Source organism: Bison bison, unplaced genomic scaffold, assembly GCF_000754665.1.
Source record: "Bison bison bison isolate TAMUID 2011002044 unplaced genomic scaffold, Bison_UMD1.0 scf7180017864212, whole genome shotgun sequence".
In the NCBI taxonomy this organism is placed as follows: domain Eukaryota; kingdom Metazoa; phylum Chordata; class Mammalia; order Artiodactyla; family Bovidae; genus Bison; species Bison bison.
The window spans coordinates 2,284,606-2,305,580 of NW_011494784.1; the positions used below are offsets into that span (position 1 = coordinate 2,284,606).

General features: G+C 35.8%; 1 protein-coding gene across 1 annotated transcript in view; it reads right to left on the bottom strand.

The window, feature by feature from the left end:
• The window catches only part of LOC104992145 (chromosome unknown open reading frame, human C9orf41), a 42,158-nt gene that overhangs the window by 11,546 nt on the left and 9,637 nt on the right, over window positions 1-20,975 (bottom strand). The window contains 3 exon segments of the mRNA XM_010844893.1: window positions 6,757-6,870; window positions 8,945-9,123; window positions 10,086-10,226. Of these exon segments, the coding sequence (XP_010843195.1) occupies window positions 6,757-6,870; window positions 8,945-9,123; window positions 10,086-10,226 (434 nt within the window).

Consider the following 20,975-nt stretch of genomic DNA (forward strand, 5'->3'; position numbering starts at 1 on the left):
TAGTTCTAAAAGGTCTTGTAGGTCTTCACAGAACCGTTCAACTTCAGCTTCTTCAGTGTTACTGGTTGGGGCATAGACTTGGATTACTGTGATATTAAATGGTTTGCCTTGGAAACAAACAGAGATCATTCTGTAGTTTTTGAGATTGCATCCAAGTACTGCATTTCGGGCTCTTTTGTTGACCATGATGGCCACTTCATTTCTTCTGAGGGATTCCTGCCCGCAGTAGTAGATATAATAGTCATCTGAGTTAAATTTACCCATTCCAGTCCATTTCAGTTCGCTGATTCCTAGAATGTCAACATTCACTCTTGCCATCTCTTGTTTGACCACTTCCAATTTGCCTTGATTCATGGACCTGACATTCCAGGTTCCTAATGCAATATTGCTCTTTATAGTATTGGACCTTGCTTCTATCACCAGTCACAATCACAGCTGGGTATTGTTTTTGCTTTGGCTCTATCCCTTCATTCTTTCTGGAGTTAGTTCTCCATTGATCTCCAGTAGCATATTGGGCACCTACTGACCTGGGGAGTTTCTCTTTCAGTATCCTATCATTTTGCCTTTTCATACTGTTCATGGGGTTCTCAAGGCAAGAATACTGAAGTGGTTTGCCATTCCCTTCTCCAGTGGACCACGTTCTGTCAGATAAGTTGATTTAAATCATTTATATCCTTAAGTTTCTAAAAGTTCCAGTTAAGAGACAGTGATTATTAGACTAGATGAAGTGGAAGTCATTCAGATGTGTAAAACTCTTTGTGACCCCATGGACTATACAGTCCATGGAATTTTCCAGGTCCAAATACTGGAGTGGGTAGCCGTTCCCTTCTCCAGGGGATCTTCCCAACCCAGGGATTGAACCCAGGTCTCCCTCATTGCAGGTGGATTCTTTACCAGCTGATCCACTAGGGAAGCAAAATTTAACTATATGCTGTATATAAGAGATACGTCTAAAACATAAAGATACAGAAAAGATTTAAGAGAAAAAGATCCAACATACAATTATTAAAAGCTCAGTAACTGTATTAATATGTCCACTTAAAGAAACATGGCTTACATCCATGCAAAACAGCCAGCCAGTACCCAAACCCCAGGAAAAAGCTTTGTAGGCAGGGTAGGGAGGTGTTGTGGGTAGAAATACGGTAACTGGTGGTCACTGTCCAATCATTTTCCAATGCAGACTTTTAATTGATCCTCTTCTTTTCTGTCCTATATTTCATCCTCACTCTTTATTAGCCCATGCTTTCAAAAATTCTGCTCCTTTTCCATTCACTTTTTCCAGTGAATTAAACTTCTGGTCTCCTGGCTGAGCATGGTCTGGAAATGTACATAAGGTGGGTGTCTTGGAAGAGGTCAGCTATTCCCTACATATAGACTTTCAATTTATGTTTGTTTCATTTGGTGCCTCATTTTCTATGGTTATTCCAGGTCAACTGGCTGTATTCACATTGGTTTCTTTGCAAAACTTATCCATCTACCCTATCTTCTGAAATACTGTTACATTCTTTTGTCCCCTGATGACATCCTTCCATTCTTTATCCATGTTTATAACTTTTTATGAACTGTTAACATGATCTCAATGAGGAACTAATATATGTGTCCAAGTGTCCAATCATCTACCTTTTATAGGCAATCTCTCATGTTTTTAAAAATTCTGTAGCTTTATAGTGCTTTAAACTCTAATAGGCTCCATTTCTCATTACACATTACAAAGATCTCCTTTGGTACTTTAACTTGCTAATTCTTCCAGATGAAGGTAGATTCACTTTGATAACTGCCTGCCTTCCACTATCCAACTATGTATCAGGGCATGAGTGTACACACACAGACACATAGACACAAACACTTCTGCACCCCCACTTTTTAAATTACATATAGATGCATTTAAGGGGTACTAGTCACCATGAAAAACCGAAAAACAGGATGCATAGGCATTTTTTCTGCATTTTGCACATATCCTTTCCCAAAGGATATGTGCATACATAACAGTTCCCTTGAAAAGCTCACTAGTTTTCCCAAACCTGGAAAACATAGTGAGTACCTTAAATACCCCTCAGAGCATTTTATAAGTTAATAATATTCCCAACTCTAACTTCATACACTGTGGCAAATTTTTCATTATAACTTCAAATATAACTTTTTAGTATTCCAGAATGGCTAGTGGGCATATTTCTCATTACATATGAATATACTGACATTCTGGTCTATATAAGCATCAGTTTAGTTCAGTTGCTCAGTCACGTCCGACTCTTTGCGACCCCATGAACTGCAGCACGCCAGGCCTCCCTGTCCATCACCAACTCCCAGAGTTTACACAAACTCATGTCCATTGAGTTGGTGATGCCATCCAACCATCTCATCCTCTGTCGTCCCCTTCTCCTCCTGCCCCCAATCCCTCCCAGCATCAGGGTCTTTCAAATGAGTCAGTTCTTTGCATTAGGTGGCCGAAGTATTGGAGTTTCAGCTTCAGCCCTTCCAATGAATATTCAGGACTGATTTCCTTTAGGATGGACTGGTTGGATCTCCTTGCAGTCCAAGGGACTCTCAAGAGTCTTCTCCAACACCACAGTTCAAAAGCATCAATTCTTTGGCACTCAGCTTTCTTTGTAATCCAACTCTCACATCCATACATGACTACTGGGAAAACCATAGCCTTGACTAGATGGACCTTTGTTGGCAAAGTAATGTCTCTGCTTTTTAATATGCTGTCTAGGTCGGTCATAACTTTTCTTCCAAGGAGTAAGCATCTTTTTATTTCATGGCTGCAGTCACCATCTGCAGTGATTTTGGAGCCCACAAAAATAAAGTCTGTCACTGTTTTAACATCTATTTGCCATGACGTGATGGGACTAGATGCCATGATCTTAGTTTTCTGAATGTTGAGCTTTAAGCCAACTTTTTCACTCTCTTCTTTCACTTTCATCAAGAGGCTCTTTAGTTCTTCTTCACTTTCTGCCGTAAAGGTGGTGTCATCTGCATAAGTTAGACTGAAATTGTCCCCAAGGGGCTAGGGACACATTCTCAGTTTACAGATGAAACTAATTTTCCAAGTCCACATAACTGAAGCCCAAACCACAGGAATGTTATGAATTTACCAATGTAAATGCCATTTTATCATCATGTCTCTTAGCAGCCAATCAATCTTCTGTGGCATCTTAAAATTACTTTGATCCTTATTTCAAATTCTAAAACAATGCATCCATTCATATACATAACAGTTAACTCCAAGTGAGGAAGAAGCACTAGATTCCTACCCTTGTGAAACTCAGAAACTAGTAGGGGAAACAAAATGATGAGTGACTACACCACAATGCATTAAATGCTGACAGACTTGTGAGAGTATAAAAGAGAAATAACATAATATTTAACCCAATCTGAAAGGATCTCCTGAGCAGAGTGTTAAAGAGCACATATAGGGAAGAGCCAAATGAAAATTGAGAGGAAAGAGAAAGGGCTTTCTAGGTCAGAAGACTAGTACCTGAGGTCAGGACAAGGAAGGACAGTCAAAACAAAACAAAACAAAAAATGAAGCTGAGACACAAGACAGAAGAGAGATCACAAAAGGCACTGTATACATCCAGAAGGGTTTAGGTTACCAACAAAGCTAGACTTTTATGCTGGAGAGATCTGATAAGAATAGATTTGCACATTGGGAAGATCACTTTGGTGGTAAATGGAGAAGTAAAAGGAGTGTAAAACATTGACGGTAACTTACAAGTACAGTGGTTGAGAAACCCTGGGTTAAAAAGAAATACAAGAGCTATTAAGGAGTTTTAGGAGGTAAAACTTATAGACTGACTAGATGCAGATGGAGAAGAAGAGAGGTTAAAGGCCTACACCAGTTTTCTGGTTGGGGAAATCTGAGTAGATGATGGAACAGAAAAGGCAAGGGGGAAGCATGGGCATCATTTCCTCCAGACACATGCATTAGGAAGCATCTGTGGTACATCCAAGTTGGACACACTGGCTTGGAGCATAAGAGAAACTCCCTGGTAAGAAGAGTGGAAGCCCTCTTCTTAACTGATATCCTGTTAACAAACATGCTGAATTAACTGTGATGCCAATGACAGACCACAGGCCACACCTCAGCACATCTACTCTTATCAAACAGTATACTTACCAAGGGCCACATGTATTTCCTCCAGGCAGTTGTAACTGTTGTTATTATATAACTTAATAAAATATTAATAAACCAATAAATGTTCAAAAAGAAAAGTTGTTTCTATGAAAGTTAAGTCAAATGCTCTGGAAATACACAAAACCTTATATAACAAAATAACTGGTATGAAAAATTTTAGACACATAAACACACAGTCAGAATAAAGGTAAGTTATAGACTGACCCAGTGCAAGCCTGCAGAGGTAGCTGATTAGGCAGTCAAGGGGTTGGATCTGGACTGTCAGCCCATCTGCCATATATAAACGCCACAACTTTTCTGCTAGTTACTGAACCCAAGATTCAGTTTCTTCAACTATACAGTAAACTCCACTTCAACATATGGTTGTTCTGAGACTACACAGGTATTTTTTAAGTGGCCAACATTATGCCTAACAACAAGGAAACAAATACCCAGTTGGTAATGCTATCTTTCAGTCATTCCTTCAGTAAAGGAGTACTTTTCTTTTAAGGAAGACTCAAAGTTTGAGATAATTGCTTCATATCATGGCTATATATTACGCTGCTCTCATCTGTCTTATGGACTTCTAAAAAGAAGTTTGGAAAAGACCTACTATGACCTGGAGGCTTAGACCTACTGACTACATCTCTGGTAAGCTAAATCATTAAAGAGAGCAAGTAACAGAACCTACCGACAGAACTACACCAATACTGAAGACCAAGGACTCAATATTTACTTGACTTTTACGTATATAGTCTTTCTTAATAAAGATTATCTATCTTACTAAAAAAGAAAAGTATGTTTACCTTGATTATCATTACTTCCCCTTTATTTTAAAGGAACAGGATAAAATGTGCAATTTCCCTTAGGCTCCAGATGGAAAGGACCACGTCATACTCATCATTTGATTTCTAGCAACCAGCAATAGGATGCAGTAAAAAGGTTTTTGCATAAATGAAATTATATTTCTACTCTTTCTTAAATTTAAAGGAGATACGTAAGTTATCATACCTACTCTTTCCCCATACATATATATACTGGGGAGGAGGATTTCATGGGAGAGATTAAGTGCTTCCCCTCAAATGTTTCATTACAGAAATTTTAAAAGACCACTCTCTCCTGAACAGAAGTGCTGTTTCTCCATGGAGTGGAGAATTGGGAAGATGAGGGAATGATTATCAATGAATTAATAATTAGTACCTCTTTGGGCTTCCCTTGAAGCTCAGTCAGTAAAGAATCTGCCTGCAATGCATGAGACCTGGGTTCGATTCCTGAGTAAGGAAGATCCCCTGGAGAAGGAAATGGCAACCCACTCTAGTATTTTTGCCTGGAGAATCCCATGGACAGAGGAGCCTGGTGGGCTACAGTCCATGGGGTTGCAAGAGTTGGACACGACTTAGTAACTAAACCACCACCACCTCTTTGAAATTATGGCTGCTATGAGACTGACCTAGTATGAATATACAACTTTTGGGGGTTCCACTGCTTTTGGAGGGACTAGCTATGATTGGAGGAACTGCACCACCAACTAGAATGCAATCTAAAGGAAACTATGGAGGTTTTAAAACATGTACAACATTGAAAGAGAGTTCCCTTTTCTCCACACCTTTTCCAGCATTTATTGTTTGTAGATATTTTGGTGATGGCCATTCTGACCAGTGTGAAGTGATACTTCATTGTAGTTTTGATTTGCATTTCTAATAATGAGTGATGTTGAGCATCTTTTAATGTGTTTATTAGCCATCTGTCTTTGGAGAAATGTCTGCACTGTTGGTGGGAATGTAAATTGATATGGCTATTATAGAGAACCGTATGGAGATTCCTTAAAAAAGCGAGGAATAAAAATATCATACAATGCAACAATCCCACTATGGTTCCAAAACCATAACTGGAAAAGACACATGTACCCCTATGTTCACTGCAGCACTATTTATAAGAGCTAGGATATGGAGGCAACCTAGATGTCCACTGACAGATGAATGGATAAAGAAGATGTGGTACATACAGAATAGAATATTACTCAGCCGTAAAAAAACGCATTGAGTAAATTCTGATGAAGTAAATGAACCCAGTGGCTGTTATACCGAGTCAAGTAAGTCAGAAAGAGGAAAACAAATATTGTATATTAACACATGTATATGGAGTCTGGAAAGATAGTACTGATGGAACCTATTTGCAGGGCCGCAGTGGACAGACTTGGTGAGCAGACTTGTGGACACAGTGGAGGAGGGAGAGGGTGGGATGAATTAACAGTAGCGTGGAAAAATACACATTGCCACATGTAAAATGGGTAGCCGATGACAATTTGCTGTATGATGAAGGGAGCTCAAACTTGGTGCTCTGTGACAACACAGAGGGGTAGAATGGGTGGGAGATGGAAGAGAGGTTCAGGAAGAAGGGGACATATGTGACATGTTTCATGTTGATGTATGGCAGATTCATGTTGATGTATGGCAGAAACCAACACGATATTATACAGCAATTATCCTCCAATTAAAAATATATTATTTAAAAAACCAAACGTATCACATAATGGCAACTTTTGTGAATATTTAGTACTGTGTGTGAAGTTACCAATGCAGAACAGCTATAAGTATTCAGATTAATGTACAGGTTCTAATAAATACTGAGGAACTTACCTAGATTTATCCAAATTCCACCTGGCTTGAGTATTTTCCATATTGTATCAATATAATCAATTACATTGTGAGCTGTGTCTATGAAGAAACAGGTAGCAATACAGTCCCAGGTATCTATTTAAGGAAAATCAAATTACTACATGTCACTACATGTTTTGCCTTTTCATGAATTCTATAAATGAACCAGCTACCTCTTTACAGATATGAATATTTAACTACAGAGGTATAGAAGCTAAACTCTTCCAATCAAATACTATAATCTAGCCAACCAAATAAATCATTTACAAAATATGCCATCATTCATAAAAGCTTTTATTGCTAATTTGATAATGTAACCAATTTGGAAATCATTTTTGATAACCTATATCACTATATCTGCACCAAATAATATTTATGAGTTTTGTTTATAATCTTTTCAATTTTTAGCTTTATTTAAATCAGTTATGATGACTCTAATAAAAATTTTAACAATTAAAAATTTTTTTAAATTTAAAAATAAAATCAGTTGCAATGAAATTAACAATCATTTTAATTTTAAGTTGTGATTTAAACCAGTGTTAACTACCAATTCTGGAAGGTTTCAAAAAAGACTGAATGCATCTGCTGCCAACTGAGAAATGAATGGTATCAAAATACATAAGCATCCACCAGTACTTGGGGGAACTGCCAGTTAAAAAGAGGGATGGGACAGTCAGCAGCAGAGGGTGAAAAGCCAACAGAACAGTTTGGCTTCTGGAGGCCGTGGCTTGGCACAGAGACAGAAGAGACTGCACTGAAAGTGGCTGTCTGTACAGGTAAGGCACTTCATCCAACCATGATCACCTTCCCCATCTCCTCTTTCAAACTGTGCTCCAGAAGAAAGTCATTTTTACATGCCAAAGCAATGTTTTTCATTATTTCACTTCTATTTTGAGACCCTGCTCCCTGACTTATCCTAACACCATCTCTCTCCTTGTACCTTCAATGCAGGATCTCCCAGTGTCAGCATTCAGGGAAAAACAATAACTTCACTACCTTGTTACTCTCCTGCTCTAATCTCTCCAAGGCCTCCCATTCCTCTTCGAGTACAATTTGAAGTCTTAGCTATGGCCTACAAGTCTGTCTCACCAAACCCTCTAACCTCATCTCCCATCACCCGCCCACTGCTCACCATATCCCAGCCAAACTGATCCTCTAGCTCTTCTTGAGCAGAACAAGTGTCCTTCACACCCCAGAATCTTCCTTCCTTTGCCATTTCCTTTGTCTGCAACACTTTTCCCCCATATATCTGAATGACTTGCCTCTTCAGTGTTATGAGGTTCTCTGCTCAATATTTAAGTTTCCCCCTTAGAAAGACCTTCCTGGTAATTCCATATAAAACAGCAGACCCTCCTCAGTCAATCATTATCCCCTTTACCTGCCTTATTTTTCTTCCTCACAATAGTAATTTGTTATTGCCTCGCTCAAAACTAGAATATGGGTTCCCTATGAGTGGGAACTTTGTTTTGTTCATTGCTGTCTCCGCAGGACCTGGAATATACCTCCTATTTAACAGGTGCTCAACAAATACCTGTTAAACAAACAAACTTGCTGACCCCTCAGCCTTCTTTTTTTCTTTTTATTGCCAAGTCTCTCTTCTCTTTCCCCATTATCATCTCCCTTTCTCTAATGACTAGCTCAAGTTTCTTCTACATTTTGCCAGGCTGAAGTCCAAACTTCATAGATTATAAAAGGCCTCCACAATCTGGAACCAACCTACTTCTCTAGCCTCATCATCCATTAAATCCCCCATAGTCCTTTTTCCTTGCAGCCAGGCTGTTCTACCATCCCTGGTTACCTTACTCATTCATATCGTTGTACCTCTGAACGCCATTCCTCCCTATTTAAGTCACTGTCTCCACAACAGCTCACTTGTCATACTAACCTACTTTCATTTTTACTATATTCATTACTCAACCTTTGTTTACATGTTGTCTTATATTAATAGACCCAACAGATTATAAATTTCTAAACTGCAGATCCCGTATTTCTTTATAGTTCCCATGACTGTCTTATACATAACTCTGAAAACATTCTATTGATAAACTGTCACTGAAGTATACCTTAAATTCTACCATCAAAATGAATGACAACTTTGGCTCAGTAAAAAATTAGCTCATTAAATTTAGAATAAAGGATGTGATTTTTAAAATGCTTGCTTTGGACTTACTGCATTCTGAATATATCTCCTGAAAATCTCCTGCTGTCATAGAAAAGTTAGAACCAGGAGGAAGACTGTGGGGGTCAACATCAGGGAAAAAGATGGGTCGAATCTGATCAGCTGACCTTCGGTTATTGCTAAACTGATGAATCCAGGGATAAAGCTTATATTTATTAATTTCAGAACATCTGTAAAATATGAGCATAAAATTCAGTGTTAAGTAAATATTTTACCAAGAAAATCTGCTTTAAATACCAAAATTTATAATCTGATTGAGGATTTACTTATATAATTAAATACTTAAAAGTGTTACCACTATACCCAATTATCTGAAACTCCACATATGCATGTAGATGAGTAACCAATCATGGATTAAAAGACAGAAACAAAATTAAGGTAAATTCAGATATATAAATGTGCTGTTCATTCAAATTTTTAAACATATACTGCCAAAACTCGAGCCCAAGTAAAAAACAGTCTAAGTATTTTTTTTCAAAAAATGGTATGAGTTTTGTTACCTAATTATTTTAATTTTTTTTGTAACACTCTCCTTTTTACCTTTTCCCTATCTCCTAACTCACACTGCTACCAAGACAAGACAACATATTGTTTAAACAAGGCAGCTATTTATTTTTTCTCTAACACACCTCTTCTGGATTTAAAGACTCTTTTCCACTACTTTATAAATAAGGCCACAGAAGTTCTGAGAAATCTTTCCAACTCAGTTATGTGGAGTCATTTCATGTGAATGATTTTATGAGAATTTAAGTAAAAAAAAATGTGATTACTACATTAAAATCTTATTCCACTAAAGAAACAAAGGGGTGAAGAAGTTTAAGGAACAATAAGAAAATACTCCATCCTGAACAATACTTAGCCCTAAATTCTGCAGAGAAATCATTTCAGTGTCATGAATACCCAAGCACTTTTTAAAACATCCCTTACCCATCTTGTTCAACATTCTGTTAACTAGGCAACTAATTAAAGTAGTAACTGTATAAGCAATTTAATTTTAATACAAGAAACACTTATGATATATACCATAATTAAACACTATGCACTTCTCTTCAAATTCAGAATTTTTCAAAAATAGGATAAGTCAATCCGATTCTGAGCAATTACTGTTTCTAGCAAAAAGTAAATTAAATACCTGTTGAGTACAAAGTTGGAAGAAAAAAGCATAAAAAAACTCCATTCATTTCCTTGACAAGCATAACCTAGCATAGCTATTTCCCAGGCCAGTCTTCCTAGTCCAGCACCAGGTACCAGAATATTTACTTTAGAAGGATCCCTGAAATGAAATAAGGCAATTATGTCCAAACTCCTCAAAGGAAAGGGGAGAAAGAAAAAAAAAGACAAAATCCATATTAACAATTAAAAACTTAAGATATTTAATAAGAATAAGCTCACTCAATGCTCTGACTTCTTAAATTTGAGAAATACTTCTAAATATCAATGAGAAATAAGCATATAGGGAATTATCAAATGTTAGCAGACTAGGGTTTTATCCCCAAAGTATTATTTTTCAGAAGATAAACTGCCTTCTATCTAAGACTTATGAAGATACTCCTAGCTATCACCTGTCTTGGAAAGACAAATCATTCCAAAGGAATCTCTGTACATACAAAGAAACCAAACACAATTATTTCAGCACATGAAACAGTAAAAAACAAAACTTTATTTCTAAATTCTGTTTCTAATACAATGGTTTATATAGCCAAATCAAGTACAACCAGATTTTAATGTGTCAGGTCTCTCTTTAAAATCTGATATATTTCAGTTGGCAAAAGAATTTGGAGCTGGGATATTCTTATAAGGAAGAGAGGCAAGTGCTTTCTAATTGAGCATTGCTGTTGTTGTGGTTAAGTTGCTCAGTTCTGTCCAACTCTCTGCAAGCCCATGGACTGCAGCCCGCCAGGCTCCTCTGTCCATGGGATTTCCCAGGCAAGAATACTGGAGTGGGTTGCCATTTCCTTCTTCACTAATTGAACATATATAATGGCCAACATATTACACCATGCCATAGGTTTGCAACCAAACTGTTCTCCACTTATTACCATTACCTTACCATCACAAATTTCCTTTGCTATTATATCTGCCATTGTACTTTCAGATCACTAAAAATCCTTAGCAAAGCAAAGACCTTTCAGGACTTCTGGCTCAATATAATCTTAGGGAAACTAAAATGGTATTCTTGTGGAAAACCAAAGAAAAAAGTATATAATCAGCTGTTATCACGTCAACTAAAAAGGAATTTCACTATTGCCTGTATTCCCCAAATTTAGCTCATAAAACAAATCCAATTTCCAAATCTACTCCCATGAACACTTCTTTATCTTTAAAGTGTATGGTCTTTAAGTTTGAAGTGCTCCAAACAGCAATAGGACTTTTTACTAGTAGCTCATATGATAACCTTTAGCATTCCCCACTCTGAAAACAAACAAACAGAACTATGGGGCTTTTGAAAATTCAGACAAGAGGATTTGTACAGGGTCCTTCAATCTTAGATATATATGGAACATATATTTGTATAAAAACCTCAGCGAAGTCTATTTAGCCTGTTTCACTGCTAAATTTTATATATACAATAAGGCATACACTGAAATTTGTTAAAAAATGACTTCTGACAAATAGGCTTATTGTGATTTGTAAGATATTCTTTAATACTTGACATGGCCAAACTAAAACCAAGGTGCCGTATAAAAGTTTTCACTAAAATAGAATGTTGCCTTTACATTCCAGATTATATACAATATGTCTATGTGTATGAACACTTTGATTTTTAATAAAGAAAATGGGAACATCTCATTTGGTTCATGCCTACCTATATTGGTTATCTAACATGAACACACATATTTTTAACACTAGATTCTGAAAAACTCCTATCTGTAGGACACCATGCTGGCCCTTGTATAAAGGACCCATCATCATTTTCTACTCCCTTCTAGACCCACCAAAACATTTACTCTCTAGAACTACCTCTTTTCTCAGTTTCCATTTGTCCAATAAAAAACATGCATTTTCCCCAAGTGGCTCTGTTCAGCAATTTTTTTAAAAATCAAGGTAATGCAACAGAAAATATAAAGGATCTGGAAATAAATTCATAGAGTATTTAAATCTTTATCCAAATAATCAATAATAATCAATTTCTAAGAAAGTAAAAGATTACCATGCAGAAATTAGAAATCATGCCAACCTTAAGGGAAAGTTGTACTAATAACAGTACGAATATTTATTTTGTTCACTTAAAGTTAGCTTTTTGACAGCTATTAAATACTCCTGAACTAATCAAGCTTATAGAACTCTATTCCTACCTTGTGGCATAAAGTTTCTATATAGAACTGTTATTAAAAGGCTGTCCTAAAGCCACAGAATAAAGAATACAGTGAGCCTTACCTTAAGAGTTAAGAGAGATTACTACAGATCTACCAATTATTTGTATTAAGAAAAAATAGATTTCAGTAGACATACTGAAGGAAACACATTTTAAAACAAACTAAGAATTGACAAACTGATCAAGAATCAAGCAATGAATGGGAGAATTTTTTCCCAAACCTTTGCTCTTAGAATTTTTTTTTCTGTTGGGTCTTCATATAAGGGATATTAACAGCATACAAGAAAAAGTCTCTAATCAAAATGTATATAAAACAAAGGCTTTCTAAAAGACATTTTCTATTGAGTCTTTATGAAGTCTAGGACATTTTCTATGAAAATAAGAGAAATATAAATCTTTAAGTTTAGACCTTTTTGGTGAGCTGACTTTTTAAACTTAGAAAACCAGGAGCCATATAATTAATATGTGCCTTTGTAATCAAGTGTTGCTTGCTTGAGATTCTTAGCAAAAATCAGGCAAGTAAACAAGTGTATGTAGTTATTAGGCTGGACTATGGATGAGCGATCTTTTTTGCCTTTTCATACTGTTCATGGGGTTTTCAAGGCAAGAATACTGAAGTGGTTTGTTATTCCCTTCTCCAGTGATGCTAGTAAAGACTGAAGGCAGGAGGAGAAGGGGACAACAGAGGATGAGATGTTTGGTTGGCATCACCGACTCAATGGACATGAATTTGAGTAGGGTCTGGGAGTTGATGATGGACAGGGAAGCCTGGTGTGCTGCAGGCCATGGGGTCACAGAGTCGGACACAACTGAGGGACTGAACTGAACTGATGGATAAGCAATATATTTACTGCAAATGTAACACCCCTGATAATAGTGGGGAACTTCCAATGCTTTTCTAGACAAGCAAGAATAAAGAGTACAGGAGCCCTTGTGGGTTTGAAGAGGCCATGGTTGCACGTGGTTGGCCATGTTTATACCAACCTTTGCTCTCCAGCTATTTTACCATCAGTAAACGCTGTTCTTGGAAAAAGTTTCCTTTATTGTATACAGAATAATTTTTGCATAGCACCTGCAAATAAGCGAATTCCAACACACAAAATACTTTTTCTTGGTGTGTCAGCATGATGACAATTAGCTGACCCCTGGTGGTAAGTGTATGTACAACTTTCAAGCATCAGAAGGGTTTGGTTCTATTACAATCACAATTCACATGGTAGAAGTCACTACCCACATGTGGCTACTAAATACTTAAAATATGGTTAGTTCTATTGAAATGTGCTACAAGTATAAAATAAATGCCAATATTCAAAGACAGTATAAAGGAATGTAAAATATCTCATTAAAATCTTATATACTGTAACATACTTATATGTTAATATGTTTTAGATATACTGGGTTATTAAAGTATATTATTAATCTCACTTGTTTCACTTTTCATGTGACTACTAGGAAATTTAAAATAACATAGGCGACTTGCATTGTATTTCTATTGAACACTGCTAGTCTTTATAGAGAACTCATAAACACACAATTCTGGGCAAAAAACAATTGTGAAATGACATCACAAACCATTATATGATCTTTTAAAACATACAGAACACAATGTGTTATTCATATATGTATATATAAACATGTAGCTAACGTAGAAAGCTAAGATTAGAGTAACAAATTTATGCTAGTTGTTATCTCCATAAAGAGAGAAGAATGTGCTCTGTATGGTTTGCAGAGCAGTTTCAACTGGTAAACAACAATAAAGAAATCTGAAATAAATATGGCAAAATGTCAAGGTTTAATAGAGTTGGATGTTGAGACACTTTATTCAAACTAGAAAATGGGTTAGAAATCAGAATTAGTGTCTAGTCCCTTCAAAAGTATGGTCCCAACTTATTTATCTACTTCCAACAAACAACTTCGTACATTACCAAGACAACTTTTAATCAATTCCAGAAAACTCTTTCTCACCATAATCTTGAGAGCTCCAACATACCTGCAGAAACTTAGTTTAAATTATCACCTTATCTATAAAGTCTTTCTTTTCCCAAATATCCCAGGCAAAGCTTTAACTCACTTCTCAGTGCTTTCAGTGCTTCATTCATACCCTTGTTTATATGCCCAGTTCTTCACTTTGCTTCTTTCATTTAATACAGGGGTCAGCAACTATAACCCACTAGCCAGTCACCTGTATTTGTAAAAAGGTTTTATTGGAACACAGCCATGTCCATTCATTTATGTACTGTCTATGGCAATGTTCTCATGACAACAGAGCTAAATAGTCAGTAGCCAGAGACCCCAATGCCTACAAAGCCTAAAATATTTTCTAGCTGGCCCTTTAAGAAAAAGCTTACCATAATTCCCAATTTAATGTATCTTGAACTTCTTTCCCAATCAGTACACAGAGCTTTCTTAATATGTTTTATGACTAAGTAGTCCATTTAACACTATAAAATAATGTATCGAAATAATAATGCTAATTAAGGACATTTCGATTGCTTCCAATGTCTTATTATATAACATTAAAGCTAATATCTTTGGCATAAATAATTTCCATACGCAGGAGCTTATCTGTAGAAAGCTTTCCCCAAACTGAATTGCAAGGATCAAAACTGAATTTTGTTCAATGTTACCAAGTTGCCCTCCATTAAATTTTACTAATTTATTCTTCCACCAGCAACATATGTTTCCTCATACCTTCAGTAAGTTATATAATTTTCAAATTCTCACAGTAGATTAAAATGGCATCTTAGTATGGTTTTTATATTTGCATTTTCTTATGAGATTAAGCATGTTGTATTTCTTTTTCTGTTTACTGTTTACACTATTTTTCTACTAGGTGATCATCTTGAATTGTTTTTCCACTATTTTTTAATACTTGAAAAAATTTTTTCAAGATTTTTAAGTACTTGAAATCCTGGAATGGTAGGCACTTGGGATCTTGATGAAAAAGAAATCTGAAATATTTATTTCTCTCTCTGGTCTAAGAGAGCTTTCTGGATTAAAGAGATATTATTAAATATCTTATTTATTTTATCTTAACATCTCTTAAAATATTAAAGAGACTATTTTCAGCTTCTAAACTACCTTTGCATTATTTGGCAATCTTCATTTGCTCTTATAAAATGGTTTCTTTCAGATGGAAATAATTCTTTTATAACTTACATTCTTTATTTTAATCTAAATAGAAAAAGCCATCTTTAAAGGATTTTAAAAGTCTTCTTGAAGGGTTAGACATATCCTGAGAGGCAAAGATATAATAGATTTACCACCCACAAACAGACAAAATAACACTTCAAATTCTTCTAAAATAGACTGGGTTAATGAAACTAAGATCTAAAAAACTACAATCTGGTAGTTTTCAGGATTCATAAAAGAATATGATTCCACATGGTTGTGATTTCCCATTTCAAATAGGAGTTGAACCTAAGAATCTCTCTTTCCTTAGCAACTATAAACTCATAGCACTAAATTTCTGAGCTAATAATAACTGAGGTATCTGGCATTCAGCACAATTAAAACAGCATTTCATTAATTACAAACAGGCCCCAATACACATGTCAGTCTGTCAGCTTCAAAGCTGCTTATACTTGTGAACTTAAGACATTTAAAAATTCTCAACAGGAACAAACTGGAAAAACTGATAAGACAAATATGCTTACACAGGAAAAAAGTATTTTAATGACCACAAGAATAGTTAATTTATGCATATTTAAGTATACTATGTTTTGCAAACAGATCTGTTAGAAAAGGCCTTTATTGACATTTCAAAAAGAAAAGAACATAATCAAAAGGCTAGCTGACATAAACATTACTGAAATTCAGCCTGAGTATAACAATATCAAATTCACAGGTGTTTGCTGTGGCACAAACAGAATCCTGAAAATTTTATCTGAGACCCAAGCTTGACCAGAATTTACCTGAATTCTGAAGCACTACATCATGTCCCTTTTTCAGGACTTAGAGTTTACCTTTTGTGGCAAAGTTATGACTTTAATATGGATAAAGACTTTGCTATATTTTGTTAGGCTTATTTTTAAGGGTTTTTGAAAAACTCATCTTATATGCTCTAAGGAAACCAATATAAATTAAACAAGCAAAACAAATGACAGAGGAAGAAATATGTAAGTTTTCCACTGGGTACCAGCATGACAAAAAAAAAAGTTTACTATTTTGATGCACTTGATTTAAAATTCATACATCCCTGCCTACTTTTATAACACTGATTACTATCAGAGAAGGGAAATGGGTAACTGGGGAGGAGACTTTATATCCTTTGAAACCTTTAAAATTTTGAATCCTGTAAAATACCTATTTAAAACATTTTTAAATTATTCTTTTATATTAAAATAACCTGTTAGAAACATTAAAGTTAATTCATCCTTTTCTCACCAGTCTACATTTTATCTGTCAACAGCAATAAAAATACTACTACTAACAGGTAAATAACAATAAAATAATACTTGTGCTAGTTCATTAACTGCCTTTAACCATGAGATCCCCTTTTACTATGGCTAACATTGTCATGCTGACAGGATACTATGGTAATATACATGATTCAGTGATCACTAAGTATGAATGAAATCATATTTAAAGTGCTAGAAATTATGCTGACATATGCATTTGACATTCAGCCTTCCAAAAATACCCAAATTCTGGTATATTTCAACTGTAAAGAATTTTATCTCACAACTTACTTTTCAGAAACAAAGATATTTTGAATATTGAGAAATATCTGGACTTTATGTTTACAAAGACTAGTAAAATATATGATCTATTATTTTATAGATAGTACATACATTGAGTATACCAACTAGAAGAATCTTTAAGATTTTTGAAAGCAGCAATATTTATAAAAGTTCCCTAAACTGAAAACATTTATTTATAAAAACTATGAAAAATAAGGAAATATGAAACTAGATTATGATTTAATAGTTGTAGAATATTTCATGTAGGACCACTGATAAAAACTAACAAAATAACTTGTAGCACTTATTAAAGTAAACAAAGGTAGCCTTACAGAATAAAAGAAAATTATTAATAATAGGAAAAAGCATTTGACATAGAAAAGGCACTGACAAATGCAATATCCTTTCATGACAAAAACTCTCAGGAAATAGGAAGAGAGGGAAAATTTCTCAATATCAAAAAAGGGTATTTATAAAAAACCTAGAGCTAAAATTACACCCAAAAGTGAAAAGACTGAAAGCTTTCCAAGACCAGAAACTAGATAAGGATGTACTTCCAGAGCTATTTAAATGGGAAAGGAAGAGGCAAAAACCACCTTTATTCACAAACAAGATGATCTTTTATGCAGAAAATCCCAAAGAATCAACAAGAAAGCTACTAGAGCCAGTAAACAAATTAAGCAAAGTTGCAACACATAAAAATAAACATAAACACATTAAAAAATCAGTTCTGTTTCTATCCATTGGCAAAGAACAATCAGAAGAGGAAATTAAGAAAACAATTCCATTTATAATAACATGAAAAAGAATGAAAAACTTAGGATTAAATCTAACCAAGGAGATGCTACACTGAAAACTTGTATACTAAAACTTAAAAAACAAGGCTGAAAGATATTAAAGAATACCTAAATAAATGAAAAGACATCCTATATCATGAATTAGTGCTAGCGCTGAATCGCTTCAGGTGTGTCCAACTCTTTGCAACCCTATGGACTGTAGCCCACAAGGCTCCTCTGTCCGTAAGATTCTCCAGGCAAGAATAATGGAGTGGGTTGCCATGCTCTTCTCCAGGGGTCTTCCCACCCAGGGAGCAAACCTACACCTTTTACGTCTCCTACACTGGCGGGTGGCTTCTGTACCATTAGCACCACCTGGGAAATATTATTCATTATTAAAATATCAATACCACCAGAAACAATCTACATATTCAACACAATCCCTGGCAATATTCCAACAGCCTCTTTCAGAGAAATGGAGAAACTGATTCTGAAATTCATATAAAATTGCAAAGAGCCCCAAAGAACTAAAATAATCTTGAAAAAGAATAAAATGTACAAATCACACTTCCTGACTTCAAAACTTACAAAGTTACAGAAATTAAAATAAGTATGGTACTGGCATAAGGAAAGACATACAGGCCAATGGAATAGAACAGAGTTCAGAAATAAATACTTACATATGAAAAAAGTTAAAGTGTTGTTGCTCAGTCCTGTCTTGACTCTGTGACTCTTTGCAACCCTAGGGATGGTGGCCTGCCAGGTTCCTCTGTTCATGGAATTCTCCAGGCAAGAATACTGGAGTGGGTTGCCATTTCCTTCTCTAGGGGATCTTCCCAAACCAGGAATTGAACCTGGGTCTCCAGCACTGCAGGCAGATTCTTTACCAATGCCAATACATGTCACTCCTGTGATCGTGTTACATTATAAAACACTCAATGAAGTCTTATAATGTAACAACAGCCTGCTTACTCTAAAGACTTTCTTGCTAGCTTGACAAAGTCTAAGTAGCCACTTGTGAAAGCCCACAAGGGAGTGAGGGACCTTCAGGAGCTGAGATAGGCTTCTAGCCCTCAGTCAGCAAGAAGCCTGGGCCTTCAACCACAATGAAACAAATTCTGCCAACAATCTGCATGAGCTTGGAAGTCTATGCTTCTACAGTCAAATCAAGATATCAAGCAGATATCTTGTTTATAGCCTTGTAAGATCCTACACAGAGTGAAACCATGGCCAGATCCCTACCCACACAGAAACTATGAAGTACAAACATGTGTTTTTTTAAGCAGTTAAATTTATGGTATTTTGTTGCACCAATATACATCTACCTTTCAGATGCAGCAATCTCACATCTAAGAATTTACACTAAAGATACATCTCCAGCAATCCAAAAATAAACATGCACAAGGTTATTAACTATAGCATTATAACTGCAAGATACTGCCAACTTCTTTACTTAAATAACCAAGTATAGGAGATCGAAGTAGTCTGAAACTGTTAAAAAAAAAAAAAAGGATTGACTAAGACCTCCATGAACTGACATACAGCTAATTTAGGATGTATCATTAAGTCAAAAAAATCAAAGTGCAAAATAAAATATATATTATGCTGCAGTTTGTGTATGACAAAAGGGGATACCTTGTGGAGGGGGGGGTCGGAATTCTTACCTACTTACCTCCATAAAAAAGACAGAAAATACAAACAAGAAGGATAAATGAAAAATCAGTAATAGTGATTACCTACGTGGTAGAGTGGGGTAAAGAAAAGACAGAGGAATGAATGACATTTTTTCTGAATATCACTTTTTTTTTTATATAGTTTTGTCAAGATGATAGTCCACAAATCAAAAAAATTAAAAAACCAACAGGAATGGGGGAAGAGACAGGGACACGCAACCCTAAAACTAAAAGCAAACAAAAACAAATAAACCTAAATATACTGGATTTCACATAAAAAATATAACCAGACCTCGGGTGAGAAGGCTGAAAGGGAGCTAATTTGAGTAAACAGTGAAGAATATTTCTATTAAAAACCCTTAATTTAGGGGGGAGAATACTTCCTGGAAAATCCTGAACTCCTTTTGGTAGTTTTGTTTTTCCTATAATATGGAGGTAACAATTCTGAAACTTTTGTGTGTATTGTAGAAAAAGAAAGTGTTAGTTGCTCAGTAGTGTCCGACTCTTTGCAACCCCAGGGACTGTAGCTCACCAGGCTCCTCTGTCCATGGATTTCTCCAGGCAAGAATATTGGAGTGGGTAGCCAGTCCCTTCTCCAAGGGATCTTCCCAACCCAGGAATCAAACTCAGGTCTCCCACATTATAGGCAGATTCTTTACCATCTGAGCTACCAGGGAAGCCCAAGTATTGTAGGACTGAGTGAGTAAGCAAATATACTGATGTCAGAAGCCAGGTTTTTCACTGTGGAAAAGACAGACAGACAGAGAGAATGGGGGAAGCTAAGGTACTTTTGAAAGTACCAAGATGAACTCATGATCTCTTGGGGTGTGTGTTTAAGTTCTATCTGCTAGAAGACCCATAAGCAATGACATCTCAGGAACAATGAACATGCCTAGTATCAAATCTTGGTCTCTACACTCCATTCTACATTAAAAGGAACCAGATCCTTGGGAAAATACCCCACTCCAGGACTTAAGCAGAGAAGACACAAAATTGAACTGAAATGTCTTTATTATTCCAGAAAGTAAGGAAGTGCTCAAAAAACTAATTGAAGCATGCCATGCAAAAAGGACATAGGCACCAACCAACTGGAATCCTACTGGCCAAATCTGAGGAAATTTAAAGAAGAAAATTTTAAAAGCAATGGTAATGGATTATAACCTACTGAATAAATAGGAACCATGAGTCATCCCTGTAATAGATAGATAAGAATATTAACAGAATGCTGGTAACTGTAGAGTTAGAAAATCACCATTCCACAAACATCATAACAAGGTTAGTTCATCCAAGATTCAATGGATGACAATTTTAGGAGAGAGAGGGTTTGCAAAGGAGCAGGATACTAAGTGCATGGTCTCAAAGTATCTCCTCAACAAATGCTTATTAGTTGCAAGAAGAGAAACAGTAACTAAATAGTGGGAAGAACCAAATAACATCTTGATTAAAATCAATGAGGGGCTAACAGACATTGCATATCTCTGAATAATATCTTGAAAAGGGTACAACATCAACTCTGTATTATTTTGAGAGAGGACACACAAACTAGACCTAACCACGAAGAAGCCTAAGACAATG